Raw genomic sequence first — 20,174 nt, 5'->3', positions numbered from 1 at the left:
TTATTTATATTAATATATTTAGAATTTTAGCTATTTACCCATTACCATAGATATTAAGAGGTGATGTTAATCGTGTTATTACACTTAACAGCATGTTAAAATATCTGCAGTAAAAATTTCCTTATTCAGCAATTTCTTCATTTGAAAGGTTTGAACAGACTGATATTCTTACTTCTATATAATAAAATGTCAAATATATCTAATCAATTTTGGTACTTTATATTGATTACTTTTTAAGGTTATAAACCGTACACGTTAAACACTTAAAAAAACATTAAATATATAATAAAAACTTTATAATAAAATTTAGGCCATTAATATTCTAACTTTTATTTTTTCTCCTTGTTACAGAAAGCAACAACAGCAATAATAATAAGTAATGCAAGAATAACATGCCTGATGTGAATCAAATCTTCAATTGTAAGTAAACTCGCGCAAAATTTCCAATAAACACACACAGGGTACTTCAAAAAACAAGAAACATTCAAAAAAATATTAAATGCTCATACAGAACAAAAATTTCCCAAAAAATAATGATAAATTGTGATAATTTTTAATTATAAAACAAGAGATTAATTTAATTAATTAAAAATAATATAAAAATTCAAAGAAAAAAATTTAAAGAAAATAACGAAAATCCACAAATGGTGCATGTCCTTATAAACAAAAAAGCTTTAACACAAAGGGATTTACAACATTCACGGTGGTTAGAATAAGTTGTGACGACACTGGAGGTGGCTCTCCGATGGGGGGCGAAACGGGGCCCGAGCAGCAATATTCGCTGCGATGGAATGATTTCCATGCAAGTATATTATCCTCGTTCCGACACCTCCGCGATGAGGAGGATTTCGTCGATGTGACATTAGCATGTGATGGTTGTTCATTTACTGCACATAAAGTTGTATTATCAGCATGCAGTCCTTACTTTCGAAGATTATTAAAAGCCAATCCTTGCCAACATCCAATTGTGATATTAAGGGATGTACAACAAAAAGATATGGAAAGTCTACTCAGGTTTATGTATAATGGAGAAGTACACATTGGACAAGATCAGTTAGCTGATTTCTTGAAAACAGCACAAATGTTACAAGTACGTGGTCTGGCTGATGTGCCACCTGGTGCGGCTGGACAGAAAATGACAACGACTCCACCTGATAAAATATCTCCGGTAAACTATTTATTAAATTTCCATCAAAGTTTTAGATATGACTAACGGTTATTTTAATTTAGGCTTCCCAATCATTACCATGGCCAGCTTCAGATATGCGAGAAGATTCAATACGAGATGGAGCATTATCACCTCCACCAAATAAAAGATCAAGGAGTACAGAACGGTTGCCAAGATCCTACAGCCCAGATAGAAGAAGGAGTCCTTCAAGGGGGAATGGAATTGCAGATATGCGGGAGTCACTTTTAGGTCAAGCACTTGAAGGCGGTCCAACGATACATACAAATTCAAATAATCAAGTATGTTAAATCTCTCCAACATAAGAAAAAAATTTTTTAAATCATTCTTGTTTTTTGATTATAGAAAGGCCATTCAGATTCATCATTACAAGCGCAATCAACGGGGGAGGACTCGAATAGCAGCGATACGGCGTTAAGTGAACGAGGAGGACCAGTTACACCAAAGGCTGAACCCGGTGATTATTCGGGAATGTTGGACGATCATCCTTTATTAAATAGTAATGGTTCTTCAAATATGATTGATCAACCAAGAACGCCAACATTTCCTGGTGCATTATTAGGTTTACAAGGTAAACCCTTCATCTATTTTGTGGTATATTACAAAAGTCCAAGTTGATAATCCAAATATTTTGTCTTCTCTGTAATTTAGGATTACCGGGTTTAATGGCTGGGCCGTCCGGATTACATGGCAGTACACCAGATAATTTTGGTGGTAAGTTAAATTATTTAACTAAAAAAATATTTTTACCATCTAATTATAATTCGCCCAAATTCTACCAATTTTGCGTTCCATTCGTGGCCTAATTTCATTTTTTTAATATTTTTTCAATTATTTTTTTTTCTGAATTTTATTTATTAATTTTTCTAATATGAACGAAAACTGTTATTGTGTATATTTAAATTTAAAAAAAAAAAGTATATGAAACAAAAATCTATAATTAATGTTACACGCAAGCTTCAAGAAAGATTTCTAAAAAAAAACATCAAATTTACCTTTGACTTTTTAAATATACCAACGAAAATACCTTCAACCTTCATTATTATTGAACCACCCATAATCTACATATTTTTAATAAAAACATTAAGAAATAATATAAAAAAACGCAATAATGTAATTCTTTCAAAAAAATAATAATAATACAAAAAAAAAACATGAAATATGAAACAAAAGTATATATACATATGGTGATTTGAAAATTATTAAAACATAATAATTAGAGGAGTATTATTTTTAATAAATATTGAAAAATACAAATATATAACAGCTACTAATTAATTAGAAAAAAAATTTACTAAAAATCAAAATTCATCTTGAAGATTACAAAAAAAAATAATTGGCGGGGCTGTTGACATATGGCCATGAGTATTTTGACGTAAGACTACGTGATTGCAAGACAATTTAAAATTGTTTTCTTTAAGTTACATTAAAACTTGTTTTATACCGAAAATTTAAAGGCTTAAAAACAGACTGTATACTTTGTCAACATAACTATTAATGACAACTTACGGTAGAGTTTGAAACAAAGCGTTTATCAAGTTTAGAGCTAGCTATCAGTCTGACAAAAGATTACTCCCATTCAAAGTTAGGTATAAAAAACTAAACTAAAGTTTTATGCGTGAAACAAAAAATTTTATCGAATAACTCTCAAATTAGTATTGTTTAGATTGTAAAAGACAAGATTAAAAATCTTTTAAAACTATATTTAGATTTTGTCAAAATTAAATACATGTAGGAACGTTCAAGCATTACGTAATATTAAATGGAAATTTTAAATTAATTGTTACTAGTGTAATATTCTAACGTTTCATTGGAGGTTGAATATAATAAAGTTACAAAAATTGATAAATTTTTTCTAATCCGGAACAGAAAGAGGGGATAGTTGTAAAAACTTCATCTTAGTTTGTGCAAATTTAATCATCACATGCAAATAGTTCTTATATTAAGATAAGATATTTCGAAATAATTTTCAAAAATCTTTTACAATCCATCTTAAACATTATTTTGACACTTATCATATTCCGTGACGACTGAAACTAAAATAGTCAACAGCATGCGACGGCAAAACAATCTGACCTTCACTTTTTTTTGGTATAAACCAATTTTGATTTAAGTAGTTTATGTTATTCGATATTGTAGTCTTGCGTCAAAAATTACTCACAAAATAAAAATTTAAAAAAAGAAAAAAATTTTGTTGATCCGCCATTGTGTACTGGTGTGCGCAGGACATTGGTCACCGGCAAGCACCAGTACATCGGGAGGACATACGAATCATCACCATCAGCCACCCCCATCGTCTTCTTCTGCATTGAACGCTTCTTCCCATTCTACTACGTCCTGGCCATCCCGGATCCCGTCAACAGACACCGATGATCCACTGAAACCTAAGTGCCCTGAATGTGGAAAACAGTATAGCAATAATTCAAATTTGAAACAACACATTGTCAATGTACATACAGTCACCAATGAAATACACCCATGTCCAGTATGTGGTAAAAATTTCAAGACAAAACAATATGCCCAAATTCATATGTTATCAATGCATGGAATCAGAAAACGGCAATCAATGAATTCGTCATCAACAACAGCAACAGCAATATTTTCAAATATGAAATCACGAAACGATTGAAAAATATTTTTCCAATTTTTTTTATTTATTTTTTAAAAATTTGTGAAAAAAAAAAAGAAAAAAAACTTCTAAAAAAATTCCAAAAAGCAAAAATTAATTTGAACCAATTTTTGAGAAAAAAAGTATACGATACACAAAATTTGAAAATATCGATTCCAAAACATTTTTTTTATTTTAGAACGAAAAGAAGGTATATTTAAATTAATTTTATATTGATTTATAATTTTATTTCTTTAATTTATTTATAATTCGCGAACAATTATTATTTTTTGTTTGGTTACAATAGAAATTAATTTTATTCCAAAAATAATTGATTTATGACCATTAAGTATTTATGAAAAAATTTAAATTCAAATTATTCGGACTAAATATTATTATTTGACGATTGCGAAAAATAAGTGCCAAATTTAGACCATAATTAATCGTAAAGCCACATTTTCAAAATTTTAGTTTTTTAAGAAAGCAAAACATTCCATTAAACCGTGTGAGCTGAATTTACGACTATCCGTAATTCCACAAAATTAAAAGTATATAATTTATTTTCTATACTTTATTTGGTATTCCGTTAATATTTCGAATTCATTCGAAATGATTTTAAGACCAAATAGATTCGTGTTCCCTCTTTTGGGAAATAAGGAAAGTTTTTCATTTAAAAGCGATTATTATTCGAATTATCACGACATTAAATCGGCTAAAATCGGAAATAAAATGAACAATACATCATTATAATTCCTCTTTCCACTGAAATATGCGAGAAAGAAAAAAAAAAAAAAAATTTAATTTAATTCGAACAAAATTATATAATAATTTCAACGTTCCATATCTTATTATAATAATAATTCGTGAACAAAAGAACTGAAATTTTTCTATAATATTTTATTTTTAATATTCTTATTATCCTACTTATTAATGTCATTACAATTAGTTGGATATTTAAAAGGTCAACTCTCCGATATAATTTTTATTTTATTTATTTTATGACAAAGAAAATAGCAGTGAAGCCATATTATTATTATGTACAGATAATTGTCAATAATACGATTTAAAAACTTTGATGATACTAACTACTTCGATGATACGAATCTATTATACCTCTACGTATGTAATCAGTATATGTGGTCGTATGTATGTGAGTATGGGTACAAATTACATGGGGGGTGAGTTTCAGTGTTAAGAATAAAATTGTTAACGTTTATTGTCGACTATTCAATTTAATTTTTTATTTTTTCTATTATTATGATTTTTTTTTTGTTTTTTTATTCTACGAATGAGAACGATTTGATTTTTTTTTTATAATTCTTGTATTATTCATAATTTTCATATTATTATTAAAACAGAGAGTCTGCAAATTATTGAAATGATTTACTTGATAAAACCTTATCTCTCGATATTATCGGTACCCTAATAGAATTTTAGGTCTTGTTACATTCTTATACATATCATGATCAACAGGCCTCTTGTTGAACTTTTATTGATAATCCAAAATCGTTTCGGGATCTACAAGTAATATCACGGCTTATGAAATCCGTTATAACCAGGCGTTTAAGAACAAAAAATATTGAAAAATATTTAAATTACAAAGCTCAATAGGTTTTAAAAATTTCGTGATGTCTTATAGTTATTATTTTTGTTTATACATTTGACTGAATCTTTCAAAATATTTAGACTTAAAACTATAAGAACTAAAGTACAATAAAAGATGTTACAAAAATCGGCTAATAACGTAAAATGAAAGTAACCGCTCGCATTTTGCTAAAACCTCATCAAATGTGATTTTTAGGTGTCAAATATCATTAGTAACGCATGAGTTAGTGACGCAAATGTTTTTATTTGTTAATAAACAATAAATTCTTAATTCAATGGAACAATTAATGTTAAGTGCTTGTCAAATAATCGAAAACTATTATACATGTATAACGCATGCGTAATTCAAGTTGCCTATTTATCAATTTTGTAAGTCAACTTTAACATTAACCGTTCCATTGAATTAACAATTTATTGTTTATTAGCAAATAGAAAGATTTACGCAACTAACTCATGCGTTACTAATGATATTTGACACCTAAGAAACACATTCCTTGAGGTTTTAGAAAAATGCGAGCGGTTTCTTTCATTTTCCTTTATTTGTTACATCATTAACTGTTCTACCAACAAAATGTCATATAAATCATATCCTGTCTCTGTCAAATGACGTCATAAGGATGTGCCGCTTAAGTCCCTGTTGAGCATTGAAAGATTTTTATACTTAATTCGAGCAATGCAAAAGCTTTTGGGAAATATTTTGATATTTATTGTAAAACGTTATATTCTACTGTTTTTATAACGTAATATTCTTAGAGCAAAAAAAATTTTGGAACGGGTATCAAAATCTATGCAATTTTTACGAAAAAATTGTCAAAACAATCATCAAATTTAATATAATTTGACGTCATAAATCAGGCTAGATAAGATTTATAATACCCCTGTAAGAAAATGAAAACTTTAGACTTATAAAAGGTCCTCTTTACATATTATATACCTATAAATATAAAAGCTCGTCACTCACACAGGGTAGTTAAGAGGATTTACCATATAATAACGATGACAAATTTTTTTTTTCCACTACTGCTGTTTTCTTGCAAACGAAGGGGGTGGGTATGTGTGTGATACGTTCGTAGAAGGGGATTGAAAAGTATATATAATAGATTGATGATGAATCCTAACAAACGGCATATTTTATTTAAAAAAAGATGAAAAAATTGTAGTAGTTGATATTTTATTTTTTATTTTTTATACTATTCAGATGGCCAACGACCGAATCCTCTCTCATTCATAGATATCAAGGAATATATCATTTAAAAAAAAGGTAGTCCGCCCGTCCGTTTGCCGGTCTGTATGTATGTGTGTGTGTATTTTCTTACATTTAATATTCTCTGATATTTTGTTCAGTGTGTACGTTTGTGGAACAAAGATAAATGCATACGAATGTTTAAAAATGATCTATAAATGATACTCACTTTTCCATTTTCATACGTTTTCTATAAGAAGAAATATATACATATATATGTAGAAATCGACTAAGTGTGAAGTAAGCGCGTAAATATAAGGTTTCGTTCTGCACAATATATTTTACTTAACTTTTACCTTGCGTACCTGTCCCACCTGTGAATGCCACCGAGACTAATTTTTCCGTATGCAACTAGCAAGACAATGCTTTTAACCTATATAACTTTGTACATCAAATCCGTGCTCTAAAATGTGTTATGAGCTCTTGGACCACTACGATATACTGCGTACGGTAATTTCATATACAACATGTAATAATCTCGTAATCGCATTTATTGACATCTATTTAACATTATGATCATGTAATACTACTGATTTGTTATAATTTCTATTCGTTCTATTTACACTTTACCTCCACAGTAATACGCCAGGTGGAAAAATATTTATAAACATATATAAGGTCCCTAATGCGTAGTTTCCATGGAGGAGAGCAGTGGTAATGCTTGATTTCCATGAAAGGAGAATAATTGTAGTTTCCTATGCGTTTGCTCTCTGCCCAAACAAATAAAAAATCAAGATTCTCTCTAACCATAATTTTTTAACGTCAGCCAAACAGAAAAACCTGTAAAGAATAAAAAAGCCACCAAAAATAACCAATTTCTTAAACCACAGAAAGATAACGAACCGCAAAGCATCAAATTAAGCCATCCATCAACCAATTGACCACATTAAATTTCAAACCACAACAATTGACACCCCTTATCTAAATTCACTCGTGTTATCCTTTATAATTTTGCTATTTGAAGAATTAGCTTTTGTGCTGTAGCAATAAAAGTAACAAAAATAATAATAAATACCACAAAAAAGAAACAAATAAAAAAATCATGAAAGGTGATATTCATTTATTGAATACTAAAGTGTGCGCGGGGGCTCAAACGAAGCGAACAACATAATAAAAGGGAATGATAGGGGTGAAAGAACTAAATAAATTACCATGATGATGATCGCAAAGTACAAGGAGATGTGATATAATTATTGAACAATCACTAAACACTCTTTAACAGCGTAGCAAAATCCCCTTGTGTGATGAATATACTCATTGAGTCATGGGACTCATAATGAATAAAGTACACACAATGTCAAAGATATACAATAACCATTGGTTGGCATGATCGTGTGATCATCAGGACATCGATGATAGCGAACCATATACTCCAAAAAGTTGTGGTATTGACGGCGACACGTAGTACAAAGAGTTTCATAAATTATGGATATGAGTACTAAATTATCTTCGGCTTCGGCTGTTAACTTGGAATGTTATTCTTAAAGGTTGTACTAATTCATCTTGCGATGGTCTATTATTTCGGTCTTTTTAGAGTACGATTATTCGTTGTCTACTTAGATTAAGGTTAGATTGTATTAGCTCTTCACGAGAAACATACTTTGGCCATGGAACCCATTGTGGTACCATATATGTGTTTTACCACCTTTTTCGCTGATAATTTCGTTTCTTCTCCTCCATTTTATGGAGAGTCGGAGTACACCTCCTACATGCATATACCATGCCATATACCATGCACTACACCAGCCCATCACAACCATTAATTAAATAAATCTTTTATTGTGACGGCGCGGGCGGGAATCGGGCCCGCTACCCTAGGCATACCGCGTACGGAATTGGTTTCGTCTTAACCAACTGAGCTATTATGAGACTGTCTGTTGTCTACTAAGTTGCTCATTGTTCATCAGCAATTCTTTTATAGTCGCTTAACACTTTTGTTTATTTATCCGTTCTTCGCATGTCTAATGAAGTACGCAACATGTTTCCTTGACAATTTTTGAATTTTTATGTTTCTACGGAGGTGCTTGTTTGTGAGCCGCAGTTAGATATGTATCCATTTTTTATCGACACTCGTAAGGAGATCTTAAAACTTGGATTAGTATACCTTACTAAGAGATTTTTTCGTATAAAATATGGATTCGCTACGCACTTAATTTTCCATCATTTATTTTAGCATACAAGCAAACAGCATGGTACCTCTATTTTTACATAAAAGACTTTTACCTTTGATAAATAACCGATTGTGGAAAATTTTCTAAACTCGTATTGAAAATTATAAAATTCAACAGCCGATATTTAACAAACTCTCTTTATAAGAATTTACTTCGTTTCTATACTAAACAGATCAAGATCATCCTTTATTCAGCAAAGAGAGCTATCTCTGTTGATGATATCTGAAGGGTGGTGAAGAGTGCACAAAGAAGTATAAAACGGTTTGCAACATACATCCATGTGGCTCCTCTGATAGTGTATCATCATCAATGTTGTAACAATGGACATTATGACAAACACAAGAGCTATATATATACACAGATATACATACTCCACTTACATACACGTAGAAGCTATATAGAGAGACGAGCGGGTAAAGAAGAACGATATGTAGCAAACATAAAGTGAATTTGTTGGGGAGAGTATTACAAAAGTAGAATGAGAATTGGAGAGATTATCGTTGTCCACCACCGCGCACCCTTCTGCCGACTATTCCTTATTGAAAGAGAATCGAGCTTGATGTAGGAGTGAGCTGGCAGCACACTAGTAGTAGTTCTTTGCTTCACTTTTGCACATACACAAGTGAAGTGAGCTGTTCTATGTATGCTCTATGAGTGGTCTGAAATGAGATACATGTAGTTGTAATATGTAATTCCGTTGTTGTTTGGTGTAAGTAGTCCGTTCGGCGGCCCGTCTATTTATCCGTCTGCCTGTCTGTCTGTCTATATATTGAGAGAGTTTTAGTGTATTCATACACATATTTAGGGTGGTTAAGAGTAGTATATTCTCCTGTATGTATGTATGTTTTATAGTACTCCTCTTGCTTTGTCCGTTCGGCTCTCTGGACAACCAGAGAGCCTGGTCGTATTGATTTATATGCCCTCCAGTTATGTTAGTTTGTATGTGCTGTTTCGCCTCTTCGTTACTACGTCTCTTCCCGATATACATATATATATATAGTTTATGTGGCACCAATGTGTTACAAGGGATTGGGGTGGTATGCATGGCAAGTGGAATTGTGTATGGCAGCAATGTAATGTACATTGGTAGGAGTAAGGGTGGGGATGGTTTTTAGATGATACCACTACATACCTAAATGTATATACATGTATGTAAGCTCTAGTTATTCCTAGTTATTCAGCAGTTCTCTATGTATAGAGTATCCATCCTATCCTCTAAATAGAGTGAGATAAAACTATATTATTTCACTTATCTCTATTTCGATGTGATGATATATATATAAAATAAAAGAAAATAAACCGAAATAGTTTTTCATACACAAATTTATCAAATACACTTTTCCGGTTTTCATCTTAAAAGTAAGAGGTTAAAAATATTATTTTACAATTTTTATTTTATTTTAATGGTTTTTCTTCGTTTGTTCTTTACGACGTTTTCGTATGATTTTGTTTTTTCTTTAGTTTGAAATTTCTTAAAGGTTTTATTAGTCACGTTTTTTATTGGACTTGATTTTCTTTTGTCAAATGATGCAAGCCATTTTAATCAAAAACTAAAAAGAGCAACATATAAAAACACAAAACCATCCAAATTTTTTGTATTTCTTACAGAACCGTACAAAACCTTTGAAATATTTTTTGCATTCTCTGAATTATTGAAATACATTTCGTAATAGATAAAAATAACGGAATTTTAAAACTTTTAAAGCGAAGAGTAGACGATAGACTAATGTCCTGAAATTATTATGTTCTGGGAAAATGTATTTTATGAGTTGATTTCAGTTAAGTCCCATAAAATTATGTACTCTTGTAGGAACTGTCATTATTTTGAAAATGTAAAATAACTTTAAGACAAAATTTGATTTCATTTTAAAAAGAACATTAAATTTAATTAAATGCTTTATGAATGTATTTTTCCTGAAAAAACGGATTTAAAGCCAATAATACATTTACGAATAATTTTTTTTTTTCTACACCAAAATGATGGATAAATATCCTAAGAATTGTTTTCGAATATTTTCAAATGCCCTAAATTCCTATTCACTATAAATTTATATAAGATCAATCCCTTTGATCCCATTAAATAACATAAAAAAACCACACAATTTTATGAACAAAGCAGCAAAAAAAATTACACATAAAATTTTTTTTTCCTCTGAACGGTTAATAATATTCACTCTTAAAATTTTGTTATTGAAAAAAAAGTATGAAAAATACAAAAAGATTGACCAATGAGGTAAAAATAAAAAAAAAGCTAAAGCTACATTCTCATCCCACAAAAAGTAAAAATTCGTATACGTAAACGGAAGTACATACGTTCCTATCATAAAATACATTCTTCTTTTTAAATTCACATATCGTGAAGAGGTTATCCATTCTATTTACCCCTTCCCTCATGCTACATTTTTCATATATTCGCTAACAATTTTTTTCCTCCGAATCAAACAGCAAACAAAAGATCAGAGATAGAATATTCTTTCTCATTTTTCAACGGACATACACATACTCTACCCTACAATATCTTTCTCCAACGGACATATATGTATATACGTCAAGCACATGACGTGTATGAAAAAGCCTATACGTTTATGTATGTGAGATATCTAGTACTCATTTTCCGAGAAAGATACTTCAAAACATTTGTGCTATATTGTCCGTCTATTTATGGTTTATATATGCCATATCATCTTATCTACTTCATGAGAGAAAATATCCCTTCAGTTTTCCACCCTTTTCACTTACATACATACATACATACACTAGTTGAACCCAACCCTTAAACAACAACAACAACAACAATATCAAGTAATAGTGCTATCGTAAACCCCTTTTTGGCCTAACTATTTTCAAATGTGAGAGAAGTGTATTTACCAATGTATAGTTCTTGTTCTTCAACGCTTAATATGATCAATACTTTACTTACGATTGTTTTGTAGTATTTGCTTGCGTTCTGTGTGTAAGGTTTTGTTGTTTATTTGTGGGTTTGTTTGGTAAAATATCTTCTATATTCACATCAACCTAATAATTCCACTTCTACTCCGCTCTACCCCCTTCTTAGACAAGACTCTCCATCAGGATGTACCAAACTTAATTATTTGATATGATAATTTAATGTTCAACTTGTGCACTTAAATAATATAATCTTATGAAAATATTATGCCATACTTAGAGAAATTTAATAAAACTAATGATCTTATGATCGGGAATAATGTTTACTAAACGAACTAGGAAAGCGAAAGTAGTATTGCTATGAATCGGAGATGTTTCAAAGTGAAATATAAGTTATATCATAGATTTCCACAATGGTCTCATGAGTGATAATCGGCATGGCTGAGTGACCTCCAAATACACCTTCCCTAAACTAGGGAAAAAAAGCAAGGAAAGCTGTTCTCTTTATTAGATTAATTCCATTTCTTATGTGCAGCTCCGAAGCTATTGACTTTGCTAAGGCTGAGCTTCTCGGGTAAAGCCTTCATTTTACCTTGAAAATTAAAGCATTTATGTGAAATTCGTTAAAAAATGTTATGATTTTCTTTGTAGCTTGATTTTTCGTGATAAAATGGACGAGCTTTTCGGAAAGCTCAACCGTTGTGAGGGCAAAAGCTTAGCAGCTACACGTAAGATTGCATACAGAGTTGGAGAGAGAGAACGTAACAGATTGTTTTACCGATCTTCATAATGAATCAATCATTTCTGCGCAGTGTTAACTGTGAAGATAATTTGAGAAAAGATTACGCATGTTTTTGCCAATATTATAGTGTGATGACCATTTTACACCTTTTAATTATCATACGACAAAATGAAAAAGCTCAAACTTATATTGTTTTCTTAAGAAAATTTCTATACGGATAAATCTAGAATATCTTGCTTTGCTCGAAAATTCATATTTTCGAATTTAGAAACACAAAGAATGATGTCTATATTGAATTCAAAATTTCAAATATAATTTGAATGGTAAGGAATATGAAAAATCATCCCTCAAGACTTTATAACTCAAATGTTAATTATTGTATAATTTATTCCCAAAACTCCCCATGATCAACTGTCATCATAATATTAAAAACTTCAAATCACCTTTTATATGATCCCTGAATGAATTATATTTTATCCCGGTCCAGTGTATATATATAAATAGGGTGTTGTTTATTATATTGTATAATACTCTAGTAAGAAGAAGAAGAAGAGTTGATATGAGGAATAAATATAGAGCTTTCAGTTTTTGGTCGAACAGTTTGCTTGATATGAGATGGACATTACCTCTCATAATTCTCCTTACTTTATTATATATTAGTTCGTTGAATTTGATTTCGTTACTATAGTTTCACAATCACTTCCTCTCCTCAAGTGAAGGTTTTATTTATGATATTTATTTCTGTATTTCTATAATAATATGCATGCAAGATTCAAGCATTTTTAGAGATAGTCTATGATTTGTTAATAATGAAGGGATAATATTTTATTAAATAAATAATATAATTATTTGTTTAAAATAGTTTAAAATAGGTATTATTATCCTTTTATACCCAGAAAATTTTTTAGTTTTCAACTCAATATTTCAAATTTAATCCTTTATTATTCAATATCTAGGCAACTAAGTTGGTTGCGGTTTCTTAATCTTTGCCTTTGATTCACGCGGCGATCGCAATCTAATTTCCTAAAAAACCTGAATAACAAAATTTTCTTTGTCTAAGTATATAGGTAAGAATTGTTATTTGACGGGATCTCATAAAAATATGGCTTTCTGGCCGTTTTCTTGCGTGTTAAGAAAAGTTTTATTTATTATGCACTCGAAAATAGTTTCGTAAGTCGAAACAAGTACCTAAATTTTTTTTTAATACATAATCAAACTTTTCAACTATGCAACTTTTCTCCTAAAGCGCTTTACATTAGTATCATTGTCGCTTGTTAGTTTTAACCTTTAATTACAACTTCTTCAAATACTTCTTCTTACTATTTTATAGATGAAGAATTATTAAGTGCCAGGAGTTCTCTTTTTACGCACTATTTTCCGAGCAACAAATAGCTAATTACCCACTGATACGCCATATTTACTTGTCACACTAGTTGTTATTTAGTTATTTGTCACCCAGAAAAGAATACAGAAAGAGAGTCCTCCATTCATAGAAAAATCACCCACGCGGGTAGATAGTCGCACTCAATTCGTTCTTAATTGACAATTTTTGTATTATTTTTTTCAATACATCTTAATGCAGACTTTTACCATTTCTCAACGGTTTCTCACCTTAAAATAAAACTATACCATTTTTATTTTTGTCAAAGTGTCCTATTTTTGAGGAAATATACGAATTCCTATTTAAAAAAAGTATTTTAAGATAATAAAAATACAAGCCGTAGTTATTGTACATCCATCTCAGTTTTATTTATACTAGCAGGTACACACGATAAAAGGTAGTATAACCTTCCCTTAATATTGATTTAGATTTTCATAAAATAATAATTGTAAAATAGTTGTTATAACCTAGCTACTCTATGTTGAAGGTAGAATATACTACACCTTACTTATTACTGGATCATATTATTATTTCAGAAAACTAGGATATTAAAAGGAGTGGTTCTTGGTTACCTTAAATACTTCCATGTGCTATAAAGATAAACTTTGGTTGAGTGCGTTATTTTAGGAGAAGGGGGAAGGGAGTTACAGCTTTGATCAAAATATTTTGTTGTTCAAGTAGGTACATTAGTGTTGTTTTGAATTGGATAATATTATAAGAAGTCCGTACCAAAAGCCATTGAATACAAATCACTCACATTTATTATAAAAATAATTATATTAAAAACATTCACCGACTTTTGATATTATTTAATATGCCTTTGGATATTTGGACCATTAAAACAGATCAAACTCATATCGATTCAAAATTTTCCCAACAAATTTCGACTCGAATTTCTATTCGAGTCAAGTTCAGTTTAATAGAAACCATGGGTCAGTATACTTTTTTTGGGGCGTTATAATTGTTTCAGTTTCCACACAATGAACGTGAGATCTAAGAATTTTTTTGTTTTTTCCCGTGATGTGTATACTCTTTTATAAAGACCATCGCGGTATAGTTTTCACTTTTTTGCTCTCACTTATCCCCTTTCCATAACACTCGAAATAATGGCAGGGATTTTTTTTAAAAAAGGTAAAATATATGTAAAGCTTTCTATTTTTTTAAATGTAAAATAGTCATAATTCATTGAGTATATCAGAAAAGATGGCCATGAATTGTTTTACATTGACTCTTTTTTATAGAAATCTTTAATTTATTGTTCAAAATGATAATCATTCATAGTGCAGAAAAATGTCATACTAAATTTAATTTTTTTTATATTTGTATAAATTATAGCTCATGTGTTATTCTGATGCATGAGCTATATTATTGTTAAATTTCATTAAAAACCATTCATTAGTTTTTGCGTGAATGCGTAACAAACACATAAACAAACAAACATTCTTACTTTCACATAGAGATAGGGATTGATAAAAGTATATTTCATTACAATTTGTTAAACATGAATTCAATTCTATTAATGAAATCAGAACCTTCAATTGGATAGTTTATATTCATACTTGAAATACATTTGATTTAATTTCAATAATATTATTTGATGATGACGCTTCATAAGATCGCCAATAGAATATTATGATTATTATCATCTTCATCTATTAAGTAAGAGGCGAAAAACAGCCCACTCTATGTAGGTATTATATACGCATAAGGTATTATATAATATGCTGCTGGCAAATATGTATACATTATTATTATTTGTTTTAATATGACAGAAAAGGGGCTATTTTGTGTGCCAGCTCTATAAATAGAAAATATACACATTTTGTGGTTAGGTTTTGTTATAGCACAAAACCTAGAGTAATAATATAATCTATCTATAAACCTGATTTGAATAAAATATTTACTATAAAATATACCCTAAATCAATATATTTAATGACATATAATCTTTCACACGGTGTTAGCTATAATTAATGTTCATACAATTTTGTCAAGACACTATCTGATTGTAAAAACTGAATCCGAAACTATTGGACCCACTTTTCAGAAATGATGAGCTCTTCAAGAATAAATGGTTGCCGTTTTAAATAATTATCAAATCCAATGAAAAAACAGTTCAATAAAAGTAATTGTCATTCTGTTTGTGATTGATAATTGTTCAAAACTTCAATTATGTATATGCCTAAAAAACTCTTCACGATAAAATATTCATAAAAACCAAAAACTCGAAATTGCATGCCACATTTTTTTTATATTTTCTTAATTCATAGAGATAATCAATTAAATTCTTGTATTTTTCTTTAGAAGTTAAGATTACATCATTTATCCTTAGTTTTTAGTACGCATATTTAAACTACCTATGCTATTGTCAATGGTTTAACCGACAAAATATAGCGAATATTTGAACAGTTGTAGAATGACGAAAAATGTACCCAATTTTTCTCCTCCAAAAATGCACCTGCACTTGCAAAACTATATGCAAGACCAATGCAATTATTATTATTAGTGCAAACAAGGATCTTGAAATATACCCAAATTGTTGAAATAGCAACAGTGTTAAGTTAGTTGCCACAAATTCTTATACTTTTTTAGTACGATAAAATGAAAATTTCAATGATCACCCGTTCACAAAGTTAGACCCACTTTTTGTGGGCCAAAGTAGAAAACATATTAATTGAAATTTTCTTCGAAAAAAACTCACTTGAAAAAATTGATCTAAGTATCGTTAAATTATGGTTTTTCGTAAAAGTAAGAGAAAAATAATAGAAAAGAAAAAACATTTTCAATGAAAAACAGATAAACATCGATTGTATTATCGATAATATTATTACACTTTTTTTATAAACTCAAAATGTGTTTTAGGCATAAAGAAAAAGAAAAAACATTTAACCGGTTATAAAAGTAAATTTTTACGATTATTTTCTGCCAATAAATAATTTATATATTTTATATCACCCAAAATAAATAGAAAAATGGTGAATAACCAATTCTTTTTTTTCTGTTTAATTTTGTTGTTTTTCCCTGTGAAATTCAAGGCCACTAGAAAAAAATCCATTTAAAATTCATCAAAATATTATTAAAATGTATAGTTATTTTAAATTACTATGATGTTATAAACGTATAAAGTAATATATATGTAGTGAGAAGGGTAGGTTTATTCGGGGAGGTTCTATATTATTTATAGTGTTTGCGTATTATATACGAAAAAAAAAAACTAGCAGATTTCATAGAACAATTTCAGATTGATTTGAATAAAAACAAGTATATACAGGGTTGGATCCCTCATAAAAACGTAATTTTCCAAATTTTTTTACACAACGAAAAATATTAAATAATATGCCTATTCAAACACGATAAAATCCTGGAACGGAAGTTTTGCGGTCCTGCTTTACTTTATTCTTTAGGACTAATGGTTGAATAGGTATCTTAGCTTTTACTAAACTGTGTCAATTTGTTTAATAAAAAAAAAATCGATTTCATTGTTTTTGCTTCAAAGAAAGATCTTTCTGTGCTATGAAATATACTTCAACATCTTAAATATTTACGTTTACTGACAATTAAAGACCATTTACACGACATACTTTAAGCAATCGACTGCTACCTAGTTGGAAACTATGGAAATTGTAAGAAAAGAAAATTGACTATTTCACTTTCTTATCATCGGATTCGTGGTATTTAACATATCGATAAAACTATTGGCTTGGATATCTTTTTTCAAAATAATAATAATGAGAGAATGACTTTTTCAGAACATCAACCGGTGTATACAAAAGCGTACGGAATGTAATTTATTATCTCCTTTTGCTGAACAGGCAATTTTTCCTTATTATGGGATGTCATTTATTGAATTTTAACCAGATGTTTTATTTAGTTACAATGCCAACGATAGGTAGAGACTTTTCGGAGAGAAGATTAGAAGCCTCCAATTTACCTTGAATTAAAATATATTGAGCTGAAGAACTTTATTAAACAAGTTAGTTAACAGTTTTAAAAAGAAAAAAATTGGTAAATGGCCATCTTGATAATATCGATGTATCTCAACGAATATCAAGAAAATGTACAACGTATATAAAATATTATCCAAAGTATAGATACACCTATTAAATAAAGATAGAAGATATCATATCTAATGATATTCTATACGCATTTATCATGAAATAACCTATAATAATAAAATATTTCCTGAAAATATATATGTATATACATAAGTACAACAATTCGCATTGAATTTTCATTGTTTCATTTCGATAAAAGCAGCAAGAAACAAAACATATCGTGTATGTATATACAGAACTTACCACCCATTCCCAAAAAAAAATCTTTCCTCTTCAAATATATATAGTACACTACCTTTTTGCCCACCACCTCCTTGGCCTCCCCACTCTAACTGCCCTGATGTGCACCACCACCTTCATTTCTCATTTCATTTTCAACCTTATCGTCATCACAACTATACCTATATACTATATATACCTACAAGAAGTAGTTTTCATATTTCAATAATAATGGTTTCATGAAAACCTACAATACCTACTCTGGTATAGGTATATATCGTACTAGTGGCCTCTCGTGCGCAGTATATCGATTAACGAAAATAACAACTACCTTGTATAATTTTACCACGAACCAGTAGTCATGTCTGCCAATCCTGTAAGAGACTTAATTTCCTTTTAGTGTTTTAAATATACCTTCCTATATATGTGTATGAACGTATTTATAGTTGAATTCTGTTGTGTATATCAAAACCTTTTTTTTTATGATAAACTTTTACCTTTGTAGTATATCTTATAATAATGAACCGTGTACGTCGTGTACGTCAATTTCTTTTTACTTGATGGTCCAGAAAAAAGTAACGTTCGATTTGATGTCTCCTTTTTACTTCATTTTTCTCACTGAATTTAATATCGTTATAGAAAAGTATTGCTAATATAGTAAGAATATTAAGATAATAAAATTTATTTCAATAATAAAATTGTGATTTTCCCCATAAACATGCTTCTGAAATGAAAAAATTATTTTGTTTTATAAATATTTTTGACAATTAGTTATATAAAACTCAACAACATTCATGGGGAAATATTGTTAAGCAATTAATTTGAAGGAATTTCTGATACATGCTCTAGAAAAGTGAATAATTTACGTATTGAGTAATAAAATTTCCCATAATTATTTCAATTTAATTCTAATATTCTAATAAAACTCATCAATATTTTACGAAACAAACCCCGTAAGTTTCCCTAAACATATATTTTAGTATCATTCACCCTTCTATAAATTAAATATATTTTTTTGTTATTACTTATTATTTATTATGAGTACGTATACGTCACACAATTTATGATTATGATTGCGTAAACATCACAAATGATTTCTTTCAGAGTTATTAAATCATTTGACAGTTTTGTGATTTTGTTTGCAAGTCTAACTATACAAATAGAAAAAGATACGGCAAATTGTTAACGAAGTGTTTTACCCTATCATCTTGTATGTCTTAATTCGCCATGGTCATGTTCATATTGTCATAATGTTTCGAGGTGAATGCTATCTTCTCTTATTTTTTTGCTTAAAATGACAACATAAGTCTGAATAACATCAATTTTACTTTAAGGATGTATGAGCATGGTAACAATAATTGATTTAGAGGCTCAAAATTTTGTTATAGGTAGACTTACACTCAAAGAATATGTGGTTAAAATTTCAGCTTAGGTATCCTTGCAAATTTTTAAGAAGGATGCTCATACATCCTTAAGCTACTCAGAAAAACGTATAAAATAAGGTATAGATACAAAAAAGTTATTCAATTTTGTTTTTAATCTTTTTTTGAGTAGCTTAGGAAGTATTTTACACTTTCTTCCATAAATCACATTAATATCTATCTAGTCAAGTTATTATCAAATAATTAAATTTAATTTTAATTAAATGAGGCTTACAACAATTATATTCAAGAAATTCACAAGATTTCTTAGAAATTTCTTCATCAGTCTAATTTTTTAGTTTTTAAATCAATTTATTTCTGGAACACCTTGTAAAAAGTATAACTGACATTTAACCGTGCAAATGTATATTATACCACTAAACATGATACACGAAGCGCATAAGGAGGTTTGGTTGATGTATATAGTTTTTCTGTTTTCTTCTACCCATAACCCATGGTAAAGCACAAACATAAAAGCTGTACACAAGCTCAAGCTCATCGAATGTTATGATTATTACATTATAATGCTATTACAACGGATTTTATATTATTATTTTTTTATTATTTTTAAAATAGAATTAGCTTTACGATAAAATTATAATCAACGTCATACTTACTAATAATAACATGTCAGTCAGAGTCACCAATCAATTTTAGG

The 20,174-nt window shown here is 29.5% G+C and overlaps 1 protein-coding gene across 1 annotated transcript in view; it reads left to right on the top strand.

The window, feature by feature from the left end:
• Positions 1-512: 512 nt before the first annotated feature.
• LOC123305409 (protein abrupt) overlaps positions 513-20,174 on the top strand; it is a 35,893-nt gene continuing 16,231 nt past the window's right edge. Inside the window, exons 1-4 of the mRNA XM_044887115.1 lie at positions 513-1,168; positions 1,231-1,467; positions 1,532-1,757; positions 1,838-1,900. Of these exons, the coding sequence (XP_044743050.1) occupies positions 746-1,168; positions 1,231-1,467; positions 1,532-1,757; positions 1,838-1,900 (949 nt within the window). The 5' untranslated portion in view covers positions 513-745. The remainder of the gene's footprint in view (positions 1,169-1,230; positions 1,468-1,531; positions 1,758-1,837; positions 1,901-20,174) is intronic.

Source organism: Chrysoperla carnea, chromosome 1, assembly GCF_905475395.1.
Source record: "Chrysoperla carnea chromosome 1, inChrCarn1.1, whole genome shotgun sequence".
NCBI lineage: Eukaryota > Metazoa > Arthropoda > Insecta > Neuroptera > Chrysopidae > Chrysoperla > Chrysoperla carnea.
This window is presented reverse-complemented; position numbering and strand designations above follow the sequence as displayed.